Source organism: Cimex lectularius, unplaced genomic scaffold, assembly GCF_000648675.2.
Source record: "Cimex lectularius strain Harlan isolate CLEC.00 unplaced genomic scaffold, Clec_2.1 scaffold12, whole genome shotgun sequence".
In the NCBI taxonomy this organism is placed as follows: Eukaryota; Metazoa; Arthropoda; class Insecta; order Hemiptera; family Cimicidae; genus Cimex; species Cimex lectularius.
Genome location: NW_019392875.1, coordinates 3279416 through 3296532, shown reverse-complemented (window position 1 = coordinate 3296532; position 17117 = coordinate 3279416). Strand labels below are relative to the sequence as shown.

Below are 17117 nucleotides of genomic sequence, written 5' to 3'. Positions count from 1 at the left end.
TTACATGCTATTTTTATTAAATCCAATACCTGGTTCTTCATCTTCAATTACTGCCTTGGGCTTGAAGAGTTCTTTAAAGTGGGGCTTGCAATATAAAGTTCCCTCATGGCTGCTATATATGTCCATGCTGTAATTTTGAACGGGCCAAATGAAAAATTAGAAACATGATAAAAGCGAGTCTTGTAGGATTTAAATAACATGAAACATACGTGAGCTGTTTGTTGCAAGTTTGGCATCTGAAGCAGTTTTTGTGCCAAACGGCTTTTTCTGCTTTGACCTGTTCCATGGCGAAAACAGTTTTCCCACAGGACTTGCATGTTGATGATGTCTGGCTGTCTGATCCCTGTGCAAGTACAATAATAATAAAATGAACTTTTTTTTAGATTAAAAATAGCAAACGGGAAGCTTTTATAAATAGCTGCTTTTATTTACAATAAGCACACAATAAAAGTTTATATTTCTTTATATTTCAACACAAACAGCAATACAAAAAACAGCACAAAAAACATCAAGTGTTAATTTTTAAACTGTTACAAATTAATGACTGATCGATATTCACCTGACTGAAAGTTTTTGAGGCTTTAGCTGGATCAGAAGATCTGACATGGAGCACTTTCTTGCTCAACTGATCAAATTTGCTAAAACTCGATTTCTACAAAACAAACAACAAAACCAAAACCACATTAATTATTATACAAATGAACAACATTTATGAAACATAAATTTGTGATTTTGTAAAAGTGGATTTTATAGTCAAGTGAAGTATTGCAAAATATAAAAGTCCTAAAAAGCAAAGCTGCGAAGCATTTACGAAAATTTACTTTTTATTGTGTGTATTAGAAACTGTGCTGGTTTTTTATTTTTATAATTCAAAAAGTGTTTCTATGATGGCAAAGCATAAGTGAAATAATTCATTTAAATCTAACTATATTACATGTTTTTAATTAATTTTACTTCAATGGTAAAGTTACATGAATTTGCTTGTGATTAAAAAAAAATGTGTTTAGAACAAAATTACGTTGTAACATACAATGTCATTTAATAAACATATAACATGTAAAACGTAAAATATATCTGTACATTCATACGTGAAAATATACCACCCTACTGCACAACCACCGCAAACGTTTGTATGTGCAAGTGTGGTAAAGCAAACATACAGAGTACTTACGTCTAGACGGCCAATCCGTTTATTTCCATGATCATTCAAATTGTTCTCGATAGAAACTGTCCTCCAGTACGTAGCTGCCTACATGCATTTTTGGTTAAAGCAACATGCATAAAATCCAGAATGTTATTAGGAATATAAATTATTCAATGGTTTAATCGATAAATAACATTAATTTGGAATCAAATTGAAAAATTGATATTCAAGAAATAATTACTGAGTTTTTAGAAACAAAAAAGTAACAGGATATAAAAGCAGTTTCAAACAAAATTTCTTGTAATCAGCACTATCTAATTTCTAAGAAAACTTATTCATAAAAGTAAAAAATTTGATTAGAATAATCAATAAAGCTGTTCAGTATAATTATAATTGTAAAATATTACTGCTATGCAGGATGAGTTTAATTTCTATTCCCCTTATATATTTTTATTGGGGCATAAACCCTGAGATGCATAAACTTTTTTTTAGACTATTAAGCATAAAAAGTTACGATGTAACTCTTCAGGATAGCAGAATATGAATAAGAGCTTAACTATTAACAATGCCAACTACTCATTAATCCATATATGTTTAGTAGTCATTATTGACCATATTAATTATTTCAATTAATTATACTTTTTATCTAAGGCCTTGTTTGAGATGAAAAAACTAGTTTTTTTTTAAATATTTCGACCTCAACAGTTTAACTTATGATTTTTCCTTCTTGAAGGTGGGATAATACGTCATCTCAAAAAAAAACCACAATTAGTTTTTATCCACAGGTTTCGGATTTATTTAATCCTTCCTCAGGTGAGTTAACGCAATGGTTAAAACAGTGGTCGTCAGTCATTAATATTTCAGAACAATTTTAAAAAAGAGCCAATGTGGTACATATTTAAGCCTTTCAGACTCTGAATAAACAAATATTAACCAAAATTTAATATCAAAAATGAAGTCTTTTCAGACAGCTCGGCGAAAACCGTAAGGAAGATTTCTCTGTTTTGACCTCTTCCGAAGATCCTCTGAAAAGACTTCATGTTTCCAGCAGGTCGATAATCTAGTTCATCGTTACATTAATATCAAAAATATTAAAAAGGCTCTTTTTTAAAATAAACTGTTATAAAATATTAATGACTGACGACCACTGTTTTAACCACCGCGTTAACTCACCTGAGGAAGGATTAAAATAAATCCGAAACATTGTGGATAAAAACTAGTTGTGGTTTTTTTGAAATGACCTATTATCTCACCTTCAAGAAGAAAAATTCATAAATGAAAAAGTTAGTGTCATGAGCGGGATCCGAACCGACGACCTTCGGCAAGAACTTAGATAAAAAGTATAATCAAATGATATAATTAATACAGTAAATTATGACTGCTAAACATATATGGATTAATATAATTGTTACACAAGTAATTACTTCGCTAACAGCTGCATAAGTCCATACTTTATAAGTTGAGAATCGAATCCTGATTACACAATATTTGAAAACATGGTTAAACAAGGGAAAATTCAAAAAGTTTTAGGTTGAGATGAGTTGTTGTCCAAGTAGATTGAAGTTTAATTAATTTCTAATTTTAATTAATTATTCTTTTTATGTAAGGTCTTGATTGAGATGAAAAAGTTAGCGTCACGAACGGGATTCGAACCCTCGGCTCGAAGTCACGATAGTTCAAGTGGTTAGAGCAGCGGCGTATCGAGCCGAAGGTCGTGGGTTCGAATCCCGCTCATGACACTTACTTTTTCATCTCAAACAAGGCCTTAGCTAAAAAGTATAATTAATTGAAATACTCATTAATATAAATTTTTTGAAAGTTTTTTTTTCTTTTTTCCACTAAATTCAGCAGTCCGAACGATGTTTAATTTGAAGCAATCATTTGCAAGCTATTCGCAGAATTAATTTTCACAAAAATTGTAATGAAAGTATGTGGTATCTTTTATTCGGACACTGCCGAATGGGACAATAATAAAAAAATATTCAGCAGATCCTTGCTGCGCAGTGGAAATAATACAAATTTTAAAAAATGCGAATTACAAAAAAAAATTATATTCCTTTCTAAAAAAATAAACAAACAAATTCAATTTTTCGAAATAAAATATAAAAAATCTCAAACAAAATGATCATACAAAAAAGAATTAAAATATTTTCTTTTGCCAACCTGTGAACGTTACATGATACGAAGTAGATGCTACGACTGCCTTCAAGCTACTACTCGTTATGGCAAAAGCTGCGCTAGTTTTTCTAACTATTTATTTGGTAAATGAACTATTTACATTTTTATATAATACAAATCAAAATAACAAAATTTTCTTGACTTAACAATTTAAACAAATAGAAAGATTTTTTCTAAATAAATTACTGTTGGTTTGAAAATAAAATAACATTTGCTTCATCGTTAATAATAATAATTTAACTTGAAAATTACAACATAAAAAAAATATAAACAAAAAGTCAATTAAATAAAAATTGTCGTGATTTTCATGACAAAATCAAATCTTCTCTAATTTCTTCAGCCAAGGACCAATTGATTTATTATTTCAATTGACAGTAAATAAATTGTTGAAGGTACCAAAATAAAAACTTTGCAACAATTTCCTCAGATAACATCGATTAACAGGATGCCCTAACCTAGCTCATTAAAGTTCGATCGAGCCTGGTGCAAATTTCATGCCACAAATACAAATTTGAAGGAATTAAAGTTTGACAAACAAAACTTAAATTAAAAAATTAAAAAATTCAACGCGAAAATTTCGGTCCACTTTCTCTAAAAGCCCGATCATCTTTACTTTTTCTTATAATGTACGAGTCCTTTTTACAATATGCACATTATGCCGAACAACATAAAATCTAAACTTTAGGTTTTTTAGATTGGACAATTTTTATTTGTTTTGTTTGTCAAACTTTAATTCCTTCAAATTTGTATTTGTGGCATGAAATTTGCACCAGGCTCGATCGAACTTTAATGAGCTATATCCAGAGCATGGTTGATATTATTTGAAAAAATTCTACTAAGTTTGGATGCACACGGAGCAATTAATTTACTATCAATTAAAACGATATTGATTCTTGATAGAAGTTGCGAAAATTTTGTTTTTTCGAAAAGCAATAATGAAAAATAGATTTTTGCTTATAACTTAAGAATGGTTGCTTCCAAGTTAAAAACCATCTGCTCCACAGAATTCAGAAAAAAATGTACTTTGATGACTATCTAGCCATTTGAAATAATTAAGCTTCTATTTGTAACCTACTATCCTGGAGAGTTAGACTTTTTGGCTCATGTGAAACTAGACAAAAAAAATTTACGTATCTCGGGACTTTTGTCAAAACAAACCTCTGTACCTTGATTGTCTCCTACCTTCATGATCTGTACAATCTCATTTCGTTTGCCTGTTTCGATTTCGACATTCAACACTTCATCTTCAAAGGTTGGTCTGTCTGTTATTTTGTCAGTCCTGTCTTTTTTGATATTCTTGAAAAAAGTGAAAGGGTGAAAAAGGGTCTGTACGTTATTTCTTTCTCTCAATCGGAGTCTTTTTAGATGGGCTAAGTCTGGACTTGAAAAAATGCATCTGACAGACAAAATCAGTGAGAATGGGCGGTACAGGAGACAATCAAGTTACAATAAATGTTGAACAATTTTTATTGTTTATTTGCATCACAAGGACAATTATTAGAAATCAAATATAAGATGTGAATAATTATTAAAACTGCATTAATTAATTTAATGAGATGAAATGATCTTTGTCATTAAAGTGCTCGATGTTAAGAGAAAAAAAAATGAACAAATTTATATGATGAAACTTTAATTTTTTAAGTAACAACATTTCTAGATTTAAATGATTAATGAATCCAAGGAGCACATAAGCCACCATATAATAAAAAAATAAAAACATTAATAACCAAAAGGCATTAGAGAATATTGTGGATTATGATATAATTAAAAAATCAAGCATAATAATGTTAAGATATTTTAAGCTGTATGAAATACTCTACACAGAAGCTAATATTGTTATTTATTGATTAAAAATAAAAGTTTAAACAGATGTTAAAACGAAAAAAAGCGAAACAGAACAAATTAATAAAGCAGACTATGTATAGAGATCATAAAAGATAGTGGAATAGCTTAAAAAATCCCATCACCAAGTATCAACTTGGCTTACCAACTTTTTTACGTTGACTCCAGTTATGATGGGCGGCTGCCTGCTGATTCTTGACAAATCACCCAACGATCTAGCACGCTAACACATTCAATGTTATGTTTAATTTTGCCACCAAAAGCCATATTAAAAAAAAATTGAGCTCTTAGAAGAGAAAGGATATGAGTGCGAAAAAAAAGTTAAAATTTTAAGACAAATTTGACATTAATAAAGGTAGTTGTAAAAAAAAAAATTGAAAGTAACATGCATAAATTTTAAATTAATTTTTTGTTGTTAAATTGAAAGCACGAGTTAACAAGGTATATTGAATCCTCATAAAATATAGAAAAATAAAATACTTTCTGATTTAGAGGTTGAAGAAAAACATTTTAATAAATTCTGTAATGAAAACTTACCAAATGTATATCAGTATTAGTTGTTTCAGTAATATCAACCGTTTCACATGCCTTATGAATATCACCAAAGCTGCGCCTCTGTAATGTTATTAAAAAAAAATGTAACATGCAGTCTCCTGGTTAGAATTGTCATTTGACACAAGAGTTAATAAAATAATAATCATGCTTTCATAAGCTAAATAAATAATAATTAAAGATTATTTAACAAATCAGTGATCATAAAGCAAAAATACTTACGAGTTCTCTTATGGAAACTGCTGGAGGCACTGGTACTTCCGACGGCTTAGTTTGCACCAATTTGTTCGCCTCAGTGACGTAGTTTAATTTCTAATTAGCAAAACCAACAACAGATAACTTAAATCATGCAATTAATTAAACAAAAATAAAAAAAATTCATGCTAAAATATAAAAAATATAAAGCAAAATAATATAATTTAATAATGTAATTTAGCAAGTATCTAACAGAAATATTAATTTTTTTTATATTGTAAATTTAAAAAATTCCTTTCCAAGATTTTTTATTTTTTTAAATTTATTTTTTTAATGAGGGTATTTAACCTATGAAGTTATATGAACGCTTGGGGTTCCGGTGGTTTTGAAAAACCCCATTTGTAAGTATGTTGGGTTCGAATTCAGGGCCGTTAGATTCAAACCAGCGTCCTTTACCATACCAGTGATGATTAGTGTCATGTCTACGCCTAAATCGTTGTGTCCGCCGACACCCCTTTCAAAAAGTTTATAATTTTTATTAATTATTTTTAGTTAATCAATCTCTATTTGACTGTATGTTGATACCGCCCCAGTCTGGAATTCAAAAATGTCAAAAGGTGCTTACAAGAAAAAAATAACACCAAATGATTTATGATTTGTAAATTTCCGAGATAAGATAAGGGCATATTAGAGAAATCACAACCAATGTACTTAGATGGCGGCAATTTAAAGAAAATGATTCTTTCTAAAAATGATTTTTGTAAATTTATTTATTTTTTCTGCAATTAATGATTAATAAAAAAATAAAAAACTGGCTTTTATTTTAATCTAAACACATTTAATGAAAAATAATTAATATGACTATGATGAAGGTGAGTATGCAGATTCACTTTTTGTAAACGATGGTTACACTCATAAATTTGTTGTTTATAATGATCCGAATTTCAAGCACGAAATGCCCATCATCAATTGAAGGAGAAAGTGAAATTTTTTGTAGTTTGTAAAAAAGGATATAATAAAATTAAATATATGCCTACTATGTAATTATGGTAAATTTAATAATAAATTTTTAGGGGCGTCGGTGGCCGCAAGGTTTAGTCTTTGACACGGCGCTCATCACTGTAAGGTAAAGGTCCCGGGTTCGAATCCAGCGGCCCTGCATTCGAACCCGACATACTTACAAATGGGCTTTTTTTCAAAAACACCGGCACCCTGAGGGTTTATATGACCTCTGCTGTTGCGAACCCTCGTAAAAAAAAAAAAAGTCAGACTTCAATAATAAATTTTATGAAATAAAAGGGTTGAAAACCAATGGGGTCTTCCATTATTTGATCTTCATGGATAACTTTGAAAAAAAAAAAAAATATTTTCAAATTAAATAACAAATTAATTAAATCTGTTCTTTTTTGGAAACGCTATATAGAGGGTATTTTATGTATATGGTCGGGAACACTAGATCTAAAAGAAGTCCTCCAATTAATTCTTTACACCCTACTATAAATTTTACATTGGAAATAGTTGTTTGAACTTTTTAGACTTAAAACTGTACATAATAAAAAACCTACTTGAAATAGACATATATAGAAAACCCTCAATTAGACCAATACCAGATTCTTCTCACCCATGGACCAAAAAAGCGGGTGGATTCATTTGGCTTATATATCATTTACAAATCTGTGAGTAGAACCATCATTTACAAAAATAAAAAAAATAATTAATACCAACTTTTATTATTTTTTATCAAGTTATTCTTAATTATACATATACTCAATTAATTAAAAAATGATTAATTGATATGATCACTACTGCAATCACTAGTAAAATACGCAACATATTGTCAGATGAAAAATAAACTACTTACTGTATAATAAGTTTTTCAAAAATTTAAAATATAAAACAGTAATCTGTACACTGTGTTTTAAGTGCTCTCTGTCAATTTATTATAATTTTTTTTAATTATATTAAAAAATTGTAGCTCTACTTTGTCAACTACTCTGTTCTAAATGAAGTGATAACAGTGTTAACCTTTTTAACTTCAAATTACTTTTTTTAATTTCTCAATTATCTTTTTAACCTAAAAAACCACTCAAATTAACACTTTTTAACATCAAATTTACCTTCAAACTAACCCTTTTCTTAATTCCTCTATAGAACTTTTTAACTTCAAATTAACCTTTTTTAATTTCTTAATAACTTTTTTAACTTCAAATTAACCTTTCTAATCTCTCAAATACCTCTTTTAATTTCAAATTAAGCCTTTTTTTAATGTTCTAATAACCCTTTTTAATTTCAAAATTACCTTTTTTCAATTTCTTTTAATTTAAATCTTCTTTAAAATCGACATCACCTTGTTTATAAAAAAAATCCCACATAAAATTATTTAAAAAACAAACAAAAAAAGTTTTCCTAAGCAGTTTTATAAATTTATTTTTTTATTATTTTATTTATTACTTTTAAAAAAATTACTTCTACTTTGTCAACTACTCTGTTCTAAATGAATTGATAACGGTGTTAACCCTTTTTAACTTCAAACTAACATTTTTTGGTAATTTTTCAATAACTCTTTTTAACTTCAAATTACTTTTTTTAAATTTCTTAATTACCTTTTCAACCTAAAAATCACTCAAATTAACACTTTTTTAACATCGCATTTACCTTCAAACTAACCCTTTTCTTAATTCCTCTATAGAACTTTTTAACTTCAAATTAACCTTTTTTAATTTCTTAATAACTTTTTTAACTTCAAATTAACCTTTCTAATCTCTTAAATGCCCTTCTTAATTTCAAATTAACCCATTTTTAATGTTCTAATAACACTTTTTAATTTCAAAATTACCTTTTTTTTTATTTCTATGTACCGGCAATTTAAATTCCACAATCAAATCACCTTGTTTATAAAAAAAAAACCTATGTAAAATTATTTATAAAACAAACAAAAAAAGTTTTCCTAAGCAGTTTTATAAATTTATTTATTTTTTCTCAATTTATGATTAATAAGCAAAAGAGGTTGATTGATATGATCAAAAAGGCAATTTATTGGAAGTTGGCAAAAGCAAAAAAAAGTATTTATTGTACAATGAATTGTTTGCCAAAAAATTAAAAAATAAAACAGTGACCATGCAATAAGCCATATAATGTTTTATGTGCTCTCCGTAAATTTATTATAATTATTATTAAAAAAAAAAAAATGGTACCTCTACTTTGTCCAAATCAATTGGCACACTTTTCGAAACAAGACACCACGCTGAAGGTAGAAGCGAAAACATAACTTACCGGTGTACGGACACACCCGGCTACAAGTCGACCTTCTTTCTTATTAACTACTGTTCTAAATGAAGTGATAACAGGTGGATCATTATCGCGGTTTAGTAGGAAAGTGTTTTTCTGTTTGTTTGTCATGTTGCGTAACCATCAAGTGCCATGGGTAAATTTAGGGGTAATGAAGGACAATATAGTTTTGAATAATGATACGTGAGAACACCAAGGTTGTAAAGTGTAAAAATAGTCTAAATTTACTTTCTGATCATTTTTTAACCCTTAAAATCGTTTAAATTCAGTCTTAAAAGCAATTCAAAAAAATTTTCAAGTCGATACATTACCCTGAACAAATTGGTACCTTTCAGCATTAAAACTTATTTAGTTTCATTTTAATTAATTATCTCACCAAATTTTTAACGCAGACATTGGAAAGCTCGTTTTCCTTGACAACTGGAGGTGGTGAAGGAGTGCGTTCTGGGCTTGAATGATGGCCATTTGTCATCTTCATTTTTGTTAGGGAACAAAAAATACCACAAAACAGTGTTAATTCACACAATAAAAAAAGTTAATAATAATGATAAACACACAAATTAGCATCATATATGTATAACATTTGATAATTCAACACAAAAATCACAGATCATAACATATAAATAAATTTACGATAGGGAGATGGTGATGATAGCCGATAGTACCATTGCTCTGGCAATATGTAAGTGCATAAAGCCATTAAAAAATTAATATAAATAAATCAAATGTTAATAAGCTCATTGATAAACTAACATTGGCATGTTAACAAACCACTTACCTAATTTCAAGCATTTCTTGTAATTTTGTTTTCAGAATTAAATACGACAAGGATAGAAATGATGAAATAAAACAATCTGTTACTTACCACGGATATGTGATTTTCCTTTTCTTCTGTTTTCTTGGATTTTTTTGTTTTTTTCATCTTGGTGAAGTTTGTGTCTCCCTCACCATTGCTCTTCTTTTTCTTCTTCTTTTCTGTAACTGTAGTCTCGACTGTTTCAGTCTGAAATCGTAATTAATCTTTTTAGCAAACAAAAAATAAATAACTTTAAACATAAAATTTATCCATTTTCTTTATTAATGGAAACAGTAGTATAGGTGACATTATCGCAGAATTATAAAATCAATCATAAAGTGATAAGTAGTCATTAGAATTCTGGATAACAATGAATAAATTAATAGAATAATATTCAATAATAAATTTAAATAATAATATATTAATAATCATATGTAGCTTTTTTCATATTATATAACTTTTTTACCTTCACATTAACCGTTTTTAATTTTTTACTAACTTTTTTAACATCAAATTAACCCTTTTTAATTTCAAACCCTTCTTAACTTTAAATTAACAGATTTTAATTTATTAATAATGCTTTTTAACTTCAAATTAAACTTTTTAATTTCTTTCTTTAATAATCTTTTTAACTTCAAACTAAGTTTTTTTAATTTCTCAATAAAACTACTTCAAATTAACTTTTGTTAATTTCTTAATAATCATGAAAATCATAATTAGACGTTTTTGGGACATGATCAAATCGTTCGCTAAATAATATTCATATATAGTTTTTTTTTTTCTTATTACATCAATTCTTTCTAAGCTCAGCTAAGATTTTAAAGCTTTTTTAAATTTCTTAATAACCCTTTTTACTTTCAAATTAACCATTTTTAATTCCTTAATAACCCTTTTTAACAACAAATTAACCTTTTTTAATTTCCCATTAACCAATCTTATCTTTAAATTAATGGATTTTAATTTATTAATAACCTTTTTATTTAACCTCAAATTAAGCTTTTTAATTTCTTTCTTTCCTAAGCTTTTTAAATTAAACTATCTTTTGGTAAATTTCTCAATAAAACTTTTAAATTCAAACTAACCTTTTTATTAATTTCTTTTAACTCTTTTTAACCTCAAATTAACCTTTTTTCTTAATAACCCTTAATTAATTAGTTTTAAGGTATAAATAGCCCTTTTTAACTTCAAACTAACTTTTTTTACATTTCCCTTAATAACCTTTTTAATCCCTTAATAACTTTTTTAATTTCAAACTAACCTTTTTTTATTTCAAATTGAGCCTTCCTTTGAAGCATAAAATAACATAGAAAACAATATGAAAATTAATTAAAATTAATTAATTTATTTATAAATTAATCAACTGTAATTAATTTTAATGTGTTTTTATGGGTTTTTAATGCTTTAAAGAAAGGGTTTAGAGGAAATTAAAAAAAGGTTAATTTTTATATTAAAATGGATTGATTTCACAAAAAAAAACTAATATTTCTTTGATATAAAATAAACACATATGGAGGAAATAAAGTACAATTGTTACATAAAAGTAAATATATACAGGGTGTATCTATAACTGAGAATGGTCCCCTCAATAAATAAATTAAAAAAATCAACTTCTAAACTATAAACAAAGAGCAAATCTGATTACATAAATCTAAAGAACATGAAACATAATATAAGTTGGTTGGTGTTTTTTACTTTGTAAATAAAAGAAACATTATGTGGCTTTCAAGAATATAAAAAATTCTAAAATATTTAAATTAGCCAAAACTAAACCTTCAAATTACCTTTTTTTACAAAAATTTCTAACCCACAAAGACCTGTTATATAAATTAATTAATTAAACGATACACCCTGTATATAAAAGGTTTGTGCAAGTTTAGTAATTGCCACACTTTAATATATATCTAAAACTATTAAATACTCTGCTTAATAAGGATTGTTAAAAAAGTTAATCAAACAAAACTCAAACTGTTAAAAACCAACAGCACACGTTTTCTTATTTACCCAAAAGTTGATTTGGTATGTTGGCCTGATGAACAGACATGGTGGATGGATGCCTTGCAGGATTATTATCCAATTGTAATTTTAATCTTGTCAAATTGGTTGTCAAAAAAAAGAACTAAGCAAGGAAACAGTAGTTAACTGTTTAAATTCATTGTTAAGTCGATAAAGGAATAATTCATGTTTTTCTTTTTCTTTTGAAGCCTTATAAAACATACAAATCCTTTGCGATTTGCTAGACAATAATTGTATATTTAAATAATCAAAATATTAAGAATTGCAATTTTGGCTAAATTGAATTTACCAATGCATTCTCAGTTAGTGGACATCGCTTTGCTATTATTCTATTCATAGAGAGAAATTGAAATAAAGAAAGAATGTTGAAGAGAACAAAACACTATGTTTTATAATATTAAAATTTCTAAATTGTCTTGAAAGAACAAAGTACAACAAAATAAATAAAAAATCTTCATTTTTATGTTGTACAAGTATTATTATTAAAGTTAACAATCTTAATTGTTTCAGTCTTAATTATTACACGTTTAAATTTAAAAATTGCTTATTTTTAAAAATGAACTTCATTTCAAAACTTCCCGCAGTCCACTGGCAATTCCAGCTTATATAATTTACAATCGGCGTGTACAATAAATCAGCCGGTATGATGGCAGTCTGGAGTTGCCTCCTCGGTCTCGTCTGTCCAACCACTGAAGTTGGGCTCCAGGGGCTAATAACAGCTAGGTCATTTCAGCCCCAAAACAATCAGTTTCTAGACTCAAAACCCCCTCACACTCTCACTCACTCTGCATTCTTTCCTATTTACATGGCATTCACTCAAGGTAGTGGAGTATTTGATGTTCCTGATCACCCTCTACACATAAACTAATCTAGTCGGCCCTTTTACACATTCACACTAATAAATAATTTCAGCTTCAGCATAAACAAAGAAACGCGAGACATCTATTAAGTATTATATATAGCAAAACAGCGCTGTTTTCTCTAAAAATTGAAAAAGGAAGTACAGATATGAGAGGCTCTGGTCCAAAAGAAATTCAATGACTCTCTGACTGATGACCTCTGAGGGTCATCTATCTACAATGCTCTTGAGACAAAAGAGATTGATTCTCTGCTGCCCCAGCTACCACTTTTTTAAAATCCATATTTGCTTAGTGGCCATATTAATTTTTTCCAATTATTCTTTTTATGTAAGGTTTTTGATTGAGATGAAAAATTAGTGTCATGAGCGGGATTCGAACCCATGACCTTCGGCGCAATACGTCTCTGCTCTAACCACTTAAGCTATCGTCACTTCAATCCCCTCGGACAACAACTCACCATATCAACCTACAACCGATCAAATTTTCCCTCTTTTTGCTTTATTAATTTAATAATTAAAAGAAGTAATTACTTCACTAACAGCTCCCCATGGCCATTTCATAAGTCGCTGAGAATTTAATCCTGAACATTTGAAAATATGGCAAAAGGAGGGAAAATTCAAACTGTAGGTTGTGATGAGGAGTTGCTGTTTGAGAGGATCAAAGTCACGATAGCTAAGTGGTTAGAGCCAAAGGTCATGGGTTCGAATCCTGCTTGTGACACTAATTTTTCATCTCAACCAAAAACCTTAGATAAAAAGAATATTCATTGTAATTTTTTAACCTTTTTTTTTATTACATTTTTAGCGTCAGAGGATGGATTGCAGTGGTAAGTCCAAATTTTGCGTCAATTTATAAGAGTAGAACAGTTTGCTTTATAGTCTTGATTACTGTTACAATTACTTTTTTTTTTTTTTTTTTAAGAAGAAGAAAAATCTATCAAGTTAACCCTTCTGTCAGGATCCATCATATGAAGTCCTGAAGCAAAAGCAAACTTATTATTAATCCTAATTTACTAATTATATTTTGTAAAAAAAATGGATAAAGAGTAGAAAAAACTGAATAAATGCTTAAGAACTAAACTTCGACAGAATAAAAAAATATTTTTACACTAGGGCAACAACTTATTCTTATCATTTTTCAATTAATAATTCTATGTAAGGTCTTGGTTGAGATAAAAAAGTCAGTGTCAGGAGCGGGATTTGAACCCACGACCTTCGGCTCTATACGCCGCTGCTCTACCATTTGAGCTATTGTGACTTCGATCCTCTCAGATACAAACTCTCCATCGCAAACCTACAACCGTTCAAATTTTCCCTTGTTTTGCCATTTTCAAATGTCGTATAATCAGGATTGGATTCCCAGCAGAAGTGGCCATAGGGAGCTGTTTGATGAAGTGATACTTCTTCTATTTATTAAATATTAATCCATTTACGTTTTAGTGGTCAATTGACCTAGTTACTTCTTTCAATTAATTATTCTTTCTACGTAGGTCATAATCAAATAAATTACACGACATTTGAAAAATGGAAAAAAGGAGGAAAAATTCAAAATATGGGGTTGAGATGGGAAGTTGGTGTCTGAGTGGATCGAGGTCACAATAGCTCAAGTGGTTAGAGGAGCGGCGTATTTAGCCGAAGGTCGTGGGTTCAAATCCCACTCGTGACACCGACTTTTTTTTATCTCAACTAAGACCTTCAAAGAATAATTAATTGAAAGAAGTAACTTGGTCAATTGACCACTAAAACATAAACGGATTAATATTTTTATTTATTTATTTTTTTTTTTCAATTGTATACTTAAAAAATATTATTTTATATAAAAAGTAAAAAGAAGTTTCCTTTAAATAAACATCTACGTTCTTGAGGTGGAAACTGTGACATGAAAGTGTGAAACTTTCAATACTGGCATAATCGTCTTAATTTAATTATAGTTATTGAAAATTCACTTTTTGAATATAGGCGAGTGTCAGGGGTAATCTTGTTTATTAGAAAGCTCCTTCTTTTCAAAATGTATAAAACTCGTTTTTTTTAAATGCCTTCTTTGACCATAAGCAAAGTTTTTACCTCCTTTCAAAGACAAATTGGACCCCTGTCGATCCGAACGGATGCAAATTAATCGGAAATTTACATAAACATGTCTTGATTCCCATTGGTATGCCTGTTGACGGCAATTCAATAAACTGAACGTCTGCCCCTGGCCGCTAATATAAAACTCGACACGCTGAATCCAAATTAGGTCTAAAATCTTCGAAAATAATCCACGGTATTTCAAGTACATCAAATTTACAATAACTTGACTAGAGAGAGTTTTAAAATCAGTCGAACGCCAACTTCAAATTTACCCGGCCAATTTTGATCAATAATTGTTGCCAAATTGCTAAAGAAGAAAAGCGACTTGGCAGTAGTGAATAGAAATGGAGTCATCCTCGATGACAAGGCAATTGACTCATTTTCAGTCGGTGACGGGGCAAAAATCGTTACCCAGGCTGGGTGGTGGTCGCGAAGCAGCGCCCACGGGATCTTCCATCTTCCGGCCGAAAACAATTTAAACCAGGGGAAATTTCTGTATAAAACCAGGATTATCTTTTGCTAGAAGGAAGACAGGAATGTCACTAGATTGTTACATAGTCTTGATGGTAAAAATTTTCGATTTTTGACTTGTTTGTTGAACAATTACTATAAGTTACATACCGTGTGTGTTTTTGCAAGTTTGCCTGTTATTTTTAAGATGCCTATTTTATTGTAACATTAAACATGGTTCTAATGGCAATTTTTTAACCTAAAATCTGCTGGAGCTATTATAATTTTAACAAGTTGGCACGTTAAGCTGACCTGGCGTTGTTAGATTTTTTTTTACTTTTTTTAAAATTTAATATTACAATAATAATGTGAGTAGAAATACTTTGATTGAATAAAAAAAATATTGTTTGCATTATAAAAATTCATTTTTGTCTACATCCTACATGTTAAATTTAAACAATGTTTGTTGTTTGGCTCTGAAGATGATCTCAATAAAGACCGAAACGTTGGCACGATAAAGAAAATGTTTTTCTGAAACCTACATCACATCAGACCGCATCTCACGATTTCCGAATAATATCTCAAAAATTCATCGATTGTCCTGGTGGTAACTAGTTAAAAAAAGAGAAAATTGATAATTTATTGGAATAAAATATAAAACTTCAATTTGCGTTGATATTTTGAAACCTAACTTTAAACAATAATCAATTACACGATAAATTGAAATTATCGAGTTCTGAAGGAAAACTTCACTATCTCCAGAAGGAATCGATGATTTTTTTGAGTTTCTTGTATCATTATTTTTAGAATGGAAAGGAATTTCAAAATTGTTGAAAAAAACTTAAATAATTCATTTTTCCTGGTGGTATTGAAGTTTTCCTCCAAAACTCAATAATTTCAATGTATCCTTAACTAGGCTAAAAAAAGAGAAAAATGACAATTTATTGGAATAAATATATTTAAATTCATTTTGCGTTGATATTTTGAAACCTAACTTTAAACAACGATCAATTACAGGATAAATTGAAATTATCGAGTTCTGAAGGAAAACTTCACTATCTCCAGAAGGAATCGATGATTTTTTGAGTTTCTTGGATCATTATTTTTAGAATATAAAACACTGAGAAGGAAAAAGTGTTTTCTTTAATATTTTAAATTATTTTTTAGACAATCTTTATTGATTATCTGACAACAATATTTTATCCGTTTTAAAGGATTAAAGGTAAAAAAAACACAGATAAAAATCCCCCACTGGGGTTTAAAATTGGATTTTGTAAATAAATCTCCGTTGGTTTTTCTGTAAAGCTTCTTTCTGAGGTTCCGGTGGTTGGATTTTTTTTTATGTTGTACCATTTTTAAATATCAAATTTCTTTGAGTGATGGTTTTAAGTAATAATTATTCAGAAATCGTGAGATGCGGTCTGGTGTTATGTAGGTTTCAGAAAAACATTTTCTTTATCGTGCCAACGTTTCGATCTTTATTGAGATCATCTTCAGGGTTTTAAGTAATACTGATTCGGTTAGAATCATAGCTTAGTTGGAAAATTGAAGAAATCAAATGTATGTGGCCAAGGTGCTTTACATTCACAGAACAACCGTCCGAACGGTCTTCCATTGGCATTTTAATTGGATAAAAAATAAAAATTTCATTTGTCGTTAAACACGTCGAACAAATCGATGTATTTAATTTTAATTTTATGAAACAATTCATCGTTGTTCTGGAAATAATT

The 17117-nt window shown here is 29.0% G+C and overlaps 1 protein-coding gene across 27 annotated transcripts in view; it reads right to left on the bottom strand.

The window, feature by feature from the left end:
* LOC106673709 (LIM domain and actin-binding protein 1) overlaps positions 1-17117 on the bottom strand; it is a 173158-nt gene that overhangs the window by 21305 nt on the left and 134736 nt on the right. For 16 of the 27 annotated variants that reach the window (XR_002910669.1, XM_014405900.2, XM_014405932.2 and 13 more), the window contains 9 exons: positions 10065-10202; positions 9576-9671; positions 5939-6028; positions 5702-5779; positions 5310-5387; positions 1172-1249; positions 560-652; positions 210-343; positions 30-127 (listed from right to left, as the gene is read on the bottom strand). Coding sequence is in view for 26 of the 27 variants with exons in the window: in XM_014405900.2 (XP_014261386.1) it covers positions 30-127; positions 210-343; positions 560-652; positions 1172-1249; positions 5310-5387; positions 5702-5779; positions 5939-6028; positions 9576-9671; positions 10065-10202 (883 nt within the window). In the remaining variant the exon portion in view is untranslated. Of the gene's footprint in view, positions 1-29; positions 128-209; positions 344-559; positions 653-1171; positions 1250-5309; positions 5388-5701; positions 5780-5938; positions 6029-9105; positions 9212-9575; positions 9672-10064; positions 10203-17117 lie in introns of those variants that run through there. The other 11 variants (XM_024228941.1, XM_024228945.1, XM_024228956.1 and 8 more) reach the window with 9 other exon arrangements.